The sequence below is a fragment of the Vigna unguiculata genome, chromosome 11 (genome assembly GCF_004118075.2).
Source record: "Vigna unguiculata cultivar IT97K-499-35 chromosome 11, ASM411807v1, whole genome shotgun sequence".
NCBI classification, from domain to species: Eukaryota; Viridiplantae; Streptophyta; class Magnoliopsida; order Fabales; family Fabaceae; genus Vigna; species Vigna unguiculata.
Genome location: NC_040289.1, coordinates 26,640,286 through 26,647,884, shown reverse-complemented (window position 1 = coordinate 26,647,884; position 7,599 = coordinate 26,640,286). Strand labels below are relative to the sequence as shown.

At 36.1% G+C, this 7,599-nt stretch overlaps 1 protein-coding gene across 1 annotated transcript; it reads right to left on the bottom strand.

Annotated features, from left to right (window-relative positions):
- Positions 1–203: 203 nt before the first annotated feature.
- Positions 204–6,681, bottom strand: LOC114169289 (phosphoenolpyruvate carboxylase). The gene is made up of 10 exons (XM_028054370.1): positions 6,159–6,681; positions 5,108–5,502; positions 4,820–4,904; positions 3,871–4,093; positions 3,518–3,621; positions 3,338–3,425; positions 2,973–3,127; positions 1,511–2,509; positions 754–1,140; positions 204–672 (listed from the first exon to the last, which is right to left on the bottom strand). The coding sequence occupies exons 1-10, from the start codon at positions 6,324–6,326 to the stop codon at positions 376–378; spliced, it is 2,901 nt and encodes a 966-aa protein (XP_027910171.1). The 5' UTR covers positions 6,327–6,681; the 3' UTR covers positions 204–375.
- Positions 6,682–7,599: the final 918 nt, after the last annotated feature.

The window sequence follows — 7,599 nt, the reverse complement described above, 5'->3', positions numbered from 1 at the left end:
CCACACACTGACACATGCTCCCTTTATGGTGAACCTCTGATAGGTTTGTTCGTTTGTTCCCCATGTAACCTAATTTGAGAGCATCGAGCACATAGGGTACCCCTTGTAGCGCCATCATTTTAAAATTTTAACAAGACACTAATCCCAAAGAGAAGAACCGAAAAACTTAAGAAACACATAACATCGAAGAGAAGAGAATGCAGTTAAAATCAAAGTATATGCATAGGCCAATATCCCGTTTTATTGCATGATAAAAGATAGATTAACTGTTATTCAGAGCCAGTTCACACTTGTAGCCACCAACTTTGGTTAAAAAGTATGTATCCAAAGCCACAAAGGTACTTGCAAAGAAAACGCAACAAAGCAAAACATAGCTTAACCAGTGTTCTGCATGCCAGCAGCAATACCCTTCATTGTTAAAATAAGGGTATCCTCAAGACCAGGAGCATATTCACTAGTAGGGTTGAGTTTCACAAGCTCAGCAGCTGGGTTGCTTGATTCCATGTAGTCTTTGGACAAGTGTGGCTTCAAGTTCACATGGTAGTCAGGATCACGGATTCGCTTCAATGTGTAGGCTTGAAGGACATTAAGGGTTGTGATGTATGAATCACGAAGACGAAGTCTTTGCTTCAAGTAGGGGTCTCCTTCAAGGAGATCTCTGTGTCCAGCAACCTACAAACAACATGGTACCATCGTAAATGCAGAATCATAGTTTAGATATATATGAAGTCTATAGCAGTAACTATAAATTACCTGAAGGAGAAGGCTCTTGGTTTCTTCATACATGGACCTTAATTTCTCACCAAATGGCCACAGTTCCTCTGTCACTAGGAGTTTATCATAAAGGGCTGCAATCCCGGGGTCTCCCTTGGCGAACACCATCTCAACTAAGTCAAGGGAGACCCTGAAGAAAGGCCATTGATTATACATATCTTGAAGCATTTGCAGATTCTTTGGATCCTTCTTCACTACATGCCTAAATGCTGCTCCAAAGCCCAGCCATACAGGCAGATGGAACCTTGTCTGAGTCCAAGCAAAGATCCAAGGGATTGCGCGGAGTGATTCAATTCCTCCACTTGGCTTTCTTTTTGATGGACGACTTCCAATGTTCATTCTTCCATACTCCAACTCAGGTGTTGCCTGCAGTTTGCAATATTCAGTGATATAGGAAAGAAAACTAGTTAAGAAATTGCAAGTAAAAGTGTTGTAACTACAAAGGAAAGAGCATGTGTTTCTTAAATCATCAGATATATAATTGTATTCCAATTAAGTCAAGATTTTGTAACTGATAATACTATATTTGCAGGATTCTGGAACGAAAATAAATGATAACCAGCAGACATAAATGTCATTGAGAATGTTACATGAATTTCTTCTTGTTGAAAAACAATATTAATGCAGTGTTGGTTAGTCATGCCAATTAGGTTATCATTTTTGCAAAATACGGAATTCAACTGCGAGATTATTTTCAAAAACATCTTTTTGTACAGAAGTATTGAACAAAACTTACACATCGGAAGTACTCAACGAAACGGGGTTCCTGGAAAACAACAGAGCGATACTCCTCTGTAGCAATGACAGCCATCTCATCCATGAGGGCTCGCCATTCTGGTTTTGGTGCCACAGGAGGGTGCATTCCATGCTCAAGTGTAGCAGCAGTGAAACGCTGAAGTGTTCTGAAGCACAAGTGCTCCTCTCCAAAAGACTGTTCAATAACTTCACCCTGCACTGTTACCCGAAGTGAGCCATGAATGGTATCTGGTGGCTGAGATAATATAGCAAGATGAGTGGGACCTCCTCCTCTTCCCACAGTCCCTCCTCTGCCATGGAACATTGTAAGCTTAACACCAAAGTCTTTTGCAACCTTTATGAGTTCCTCTTGAGCCTTGTACAGTGCCCATGCTGCAGAGAAACGGCCAGCATCTTTTCCTGAGTCTGAGTAGCCGATCATAACTTCTTGTTTCCCATTGATACGGTTTCTGTACCAATCTATAGAGAATAAGCGGGCTACTGCAGCAGGAGCAGCCTCAAGATCAGCAAGTTTTTCAAACAATGGGACAACCCTCAATGGCTGCTTCACATGACATTCACGTTGTAAAAGTTCTACAGCAAGCACATCAGATGGAGCTGTTGCCATTGAGATGATATAAGCACCAAAGCTGTCTGAAGGAAGTTCAGCAACGACATGGAAGGTTTCCAATACATCAGCAATTTCATCGGTTTTGGGAAGGTCAGGACCAAAGAGAGGGCGCTTTCCACTGAGCTCAGATAGCAACCATTCCTGCCTGCGTTCCTCGGACCATTCTCGATAAGATCCAATCTCCAAGTGCTTTGTAATAGCATCCATAACATCAGTGTGCCGATCTGATTCTTGGCGGATATCAAGTCTTACAAATGAAAGCCCAAATGTGGAAACTTGGCGCAAGAAATCAAGAAGGCTTCCATCAGCTATCGGTTGGTCACCACATGCACACAGCGACCTATAACACAGTTCAAGAGGCTCCAGGAACTACAACAAAAAATTTGAAGGTTATATACTTTAATATAATACGTTTACTTATCAAAATTATTCTGAAAACTCGTAATCTTGCATTTTCAGATTTGTGGACTTTATGCTGTTCGAATCAAATTGGTAAGAATTAGAGTTGAGTTGAGAGAAGAAACGTTGCCAACTTAATAGATATTTACTACAATTATTAGCAACCAAACCTAATATATGTCAGTATTCCCTTGATCAAGAAGTCAAACAATTTATAAGGATGGGAAATTCAGCACTGCTACTAACATAATCATCAAACAATGAACTATTCATGTTTATGTCTTGAGAAAATGGCAAGAAATTCAGTGTTAAAAATAGAACATAATCTAAGACAGATGGAAGCAATAATGAGTCACTTCAAAGCACTTTCCTTACTGGTGTAAAAGTTAATTATTTGTATCTCAAAATTTATAAGACTATTTCAGGATGATACCTGTTCGACATTTGTGAAGGTAGTCTCCTCAGGGATTTCAGAACTTCCATTGGCTAACAACTGCCGAGCACGTTCCCGTGTATTATATAATTTGTCCCTTACATCACCGAGAACAACACGATATGGCTCACTTGGAGGAATCTGTTTCCAAAACTCTGGAGCAATAAATAATTTATCAATATTCAATACAATTTAGTTATCAAAAGGTTCAATTCTAAATGAATCAATAGTTCTGAGAACCACCAAATTAGTTTAGTGTTGAAAATGAAATTTTCTTATCAATGCCATAGATCCCCAATAAAGAAAATAATAGTTTATACAGTATAATTCAGATCAAAATGTTATCATTGCTATAGAGTACATACCAATATAATGTTTTGCATCTCTCCTTGAGGAGGTAAGGAGTTCATCGGAACGAAGACGTAACTCATCATTGCAGCGCCACATAGACAACTGCCAGGAACAAACAAGAAGCAAGATGTTAAAACACTAACCTTGATGCTAGAAAAAAATAAATTGTCTGTATTGACCACCATATTTGATACCTCAAACATGAGATCCTCAATCTGAGAGAAGTACAAATTAGCAGCCATCATTCTAGCTAGCAAACACACATCCCTTGTAACTTCTGGAGTTACCCGGGGATTACCTGCAACACACATTAGACAAATAGTAAGATGGTGATTAATAGAATACATGCAGCACGTCTCTGGAACTATTTGACACTGAAGTTGATAGCTTAACTAGACGGAAAACTGAATAAGGAAAATGACGTGAAAAGATTTTGAATCTATACTAAATACATACTTCGGCAAAAAGTAACATGAATTTAACAAATAATACAGCATAAAAAGGAATATTTCAGCTCATTAACTGCTTAGGAAGAAAAGAAAGATACCATCACGATCTCCTCCCATCCAAGAAGAGAATTGAATAACAGGGGCATTATGTGGAACACGTTCATTTATGCCAATGTTCTTCAGAGCTGTGTCAACACGGCGCAAAAATTTTGGTACACCTTTCCAGATGGTCTCGTGAAAGTAGCTCATTCCTGCTCTCATCTCATCTTGAGGTGTAGGAGGGGTTCTGCGAATTTCATCTGTACGAAATGCAGCTTGAATCTGCATGAGAGAAACATCATTAGAGCCTTAGCCATACCAAAAGGATTGGCATATGGTCAAATGCAATTTTAGTCACCAATTTGAAACCACAATAAAAAACATTACTCTCCTTATAGAAGTCTGTCAATAGAATTCAAATATAATTGAAAACAAAGTAGAATAGGAAATTCAAACGGAATAATCAACTCCTTAAAACTAGAGCTTTTCAGCTAACCAGCAACATAGACTTATTCAAAGCTAAAATCTAATTAAAGTATTTAAAGACAGAAATTTTGATCTGACATTGCTCAAGTTGAAGCTAGATTAGATCAATCATAACTATAATTGTATAAAACTTATGCCAATTCTCAACCTATACATAAGATGTCAAATGCTTATGGAAAACCAAAAGGTTTTAATTTTGGATACCGAACACATAATAAATCCACCCATTATATCTTTATACAAGAAGATCGTACTATCATGGCTTTTATGCAATGCTGCCCACAAAAATAGACATACAACACACCTATCCCTGATTGTTTTAGCTAAACCAAAAAAAATAATGTCACTACTTAATAAATAAAAAGGTTATCATCTCTAAACACAATGAAATATCAATCTCAATTCTGATGTTTACATAAAATAACCATATAGGCAAAGTTTCAAAAATTAAGAACCAACCATGTGGCTGTCATTAATGTCATCACAAGTATATAAAATCAAGAACAATCAACAGTTTGGTACCTCTCTTTGTAAAGCCTCATCAAGCTCCTGCTTATCATCTGGTGTTATGTCTTTAGCATACAATTGTGTCAAACAATTCCTAATCCTGAAATAAAAGAAGGAAATTATTGTCAAGTGAAAGATTAAAATTTTAGTTATAAAAACAGCCCAACTGAGGATTTCCTTGTCAAGGATTACATGTAACTGTGTTTGCAGTGCAATAAATTAATAAATGTCTAACAAATGGACTACCATCACTCCTCCGACCTACATTACAACAATCATGATTGAAATAAATAATGGACAAACCTGCCATGCTTTTGCAACAAAGATCTACGAACAGACTGAGTAGGATGAGCAGTTAGGACCAAATCTACAGTTTGGCTCTTCAAAGCATCAAAGATTTCTTGAGGGGTCTTCTTCAGTTGATTCACAAGCCTCTTGAAGGTCTCTTCAATATCTGACTCGGTGATAGCAGAATTCTCATCAGCAAAATCACCCTTCTTCAACAACTTAATCCTTCTACGGTAGGCAATTTGAACTTCTTCAGCCAAGTTGGCCAAATTAAGCATATGAGCAAAGGACTTAGAAACCACAATAGAATCCCCAGCATCAAGACCAGTTAGCATGTTCCCGAGTTCCTCCAACTTCTGAGGGTTATTCTGCCCTTCATACTCAGCAGACAGTTCATAACAATCTTGAACCTAGTCAACATCAAATTACCAAAACAAATAAGCCACATAATCAATTGTGCAATGAAGAGCGAAAAAACACAAGCCAGACTTTTTGTACGCAAAGGAAATATATATGTACAATTGATTTGATTTACCAAATCTTGAATCGGCATTTCACTAAAAATTTAAGGGACCATAACGACAAGAAACACAGAACAAACAATTCAGAATTCATAAACCTACCAAAGATAGTTCAAACCACCCATTCCAGAGGGCATACATACCCTGGATCAAGAGAATCACTGGCAATTCAAAAGAAACTGCAGGGGCAAGCAGTTTTAAATCCAAAGGGGAATGAATACTGATTTTGTAAATTATTATTCATTTTATATGTCAATTCGTAAACTTTATTTCAAATGAGGCAGTTGAAAAATTCATCTGTAGAAAATCTCACCAAATTACTATGTTCCAACACCAAAAACCTTACCATTCAAACACTAAACAGGGTTTTAGAAATCCATCAAAATGAAGCAAAAATTACCATCTTTACGTCTACCATCTCACCAAAATCGAAATGGGGTATCACAAATCCATGACTATCGAGAAAAAAATAGGATCTTGTCATAACCCCACAAAACTAAACCTGACAAAGTGTAGTGTGGTGGGAGTGAAGGCATGAAACTTACAGTTTCTCTAATATCACTCCCATGCAAATCCTGAAGAATGTCAAGGAAGCGGTCCAGCAACAAAGCATCGTACTCAACAAGCTTGTCATCATCAGAAACCTTACTTGGTGCCAGCAACCGCAACTGAGCATCAATTGAAGCCATCTTCTCAAGGTTCCTTGTGGCCATCCTCTCTCTCTGTAGCTATTTATGTATCTGTATCACACAACACAACCAACACAACAGAACACACAATTTCAGTGGCTTTGCTTTTCACTCTGTGATTGAAAAGCGTTTTACGAGAGTGATGCAATATTCTGGCAACGAAAAGGTGTTTCACGAGAGGGATGCAATGTGGTGGTCTCAAGATCAAAAGCAGAGAATGACAGCAACAAAGGGTAAAGAGACTCAGAGAGATTTCGTAGGATCAAAGCTAATAGTTCTTCCTCCTATGATCTCTGCACGGAAAGATTCAGAAAAAGTGTTGAAATTCAACTAAAACCACAACACTGTGAGAGACAAAGAGAGACGCATGGTTTGAGGAGGAGAGGACCTTGAATTTATAGAGAAAAATTAGTACCAGGTAGTTTTTTCTTTTTCTTTTTAAATTTAGTGTGTTTGATAAAACATTTCATCCATATTATAGATGAAATTAATGATGAAATTGTGATAAAATTATATCTATAACGATATATCTATAACAATATACAAAGAGGATTCCTCTTTTTTTGTCCACATTTCGAAATACCAATTTTACCCTTTAAATATAATAACTTTTTAATTTTTTAAAAATTAACCGTTATTTTTACAAACTTTTTATAAAATAGGCTACTTTGTTTCTTCTTTTCTTTTTTATTTATCAAATGGTTATTCTTTCTTCTGTTCTGATATATTTCACTTTATTTTTAATCGGTTATCTTTGTTTCTTCTTTTCTTCTTTATTTATCAAATTGTTATTCTTTCTCCTGTTTTGATATATTTCACTTTATTTTTATCTATAACAATATATAAAGAAATTCCCCTTTTTGTGTCCACATTTTGAAATACCAATTTTACCCTTTAAATATAATAATTTATTAAATTTTTAAAAATTAACCGTTATTTTTACAAACCTTTTATAAAATCGGCTATCTTTGTTTCTTCTTTTCTTTTTTATTTATCAAATGGTTATTCTTTCTTCTGTTCTGATATATTTCACTTTATTTTTAATCAGTTATCTTTGTTTCTTCTTTTCTTCTTTATCTATCAAATGGTTATTTTTTCTTCTGTTCTGATATAGATTAACTTAATAACGTTACAATATTATCACCTACTAATATAATATCATGCATATTTAAACAATCATACATATAGGCACAATAGCACCTGTGTTTATGCTAGTTTTCATTTATAGTCTCAGATCAATTAACTTAATCAAACAAAACTTTAGCGTTAACATTTATAGTCTCATATCAATTTCATT

What these genes read in the sequence shown, in the direction of transcription:
- LOC114169289 (XM_028054370.1), bottom strand. Translation starts at nt 6,326, where the DNA reads ATGGCCACAAGGAACCTTGAGAAGATGGCTTCAATTGATGCTCAGTTG. An exon ending in AGATGCAAAACATTATATTG is followed by an intron (nt 3,128 to 3,337) that starts GTATGTACTCTA and finishes TTATTGCTCCAG; the next exon opens with AGTTTTGGAAACAGATTCCT. An exon ending in TCGTTGAGTACTTCCGATGT is followed by an intron (nt 1,141 to 1,510) that starts GTAAGTTTTGTT and finishes TGCAAACTGCAG; the next exon opens with GCAACACCTGAGTTGGAGTA.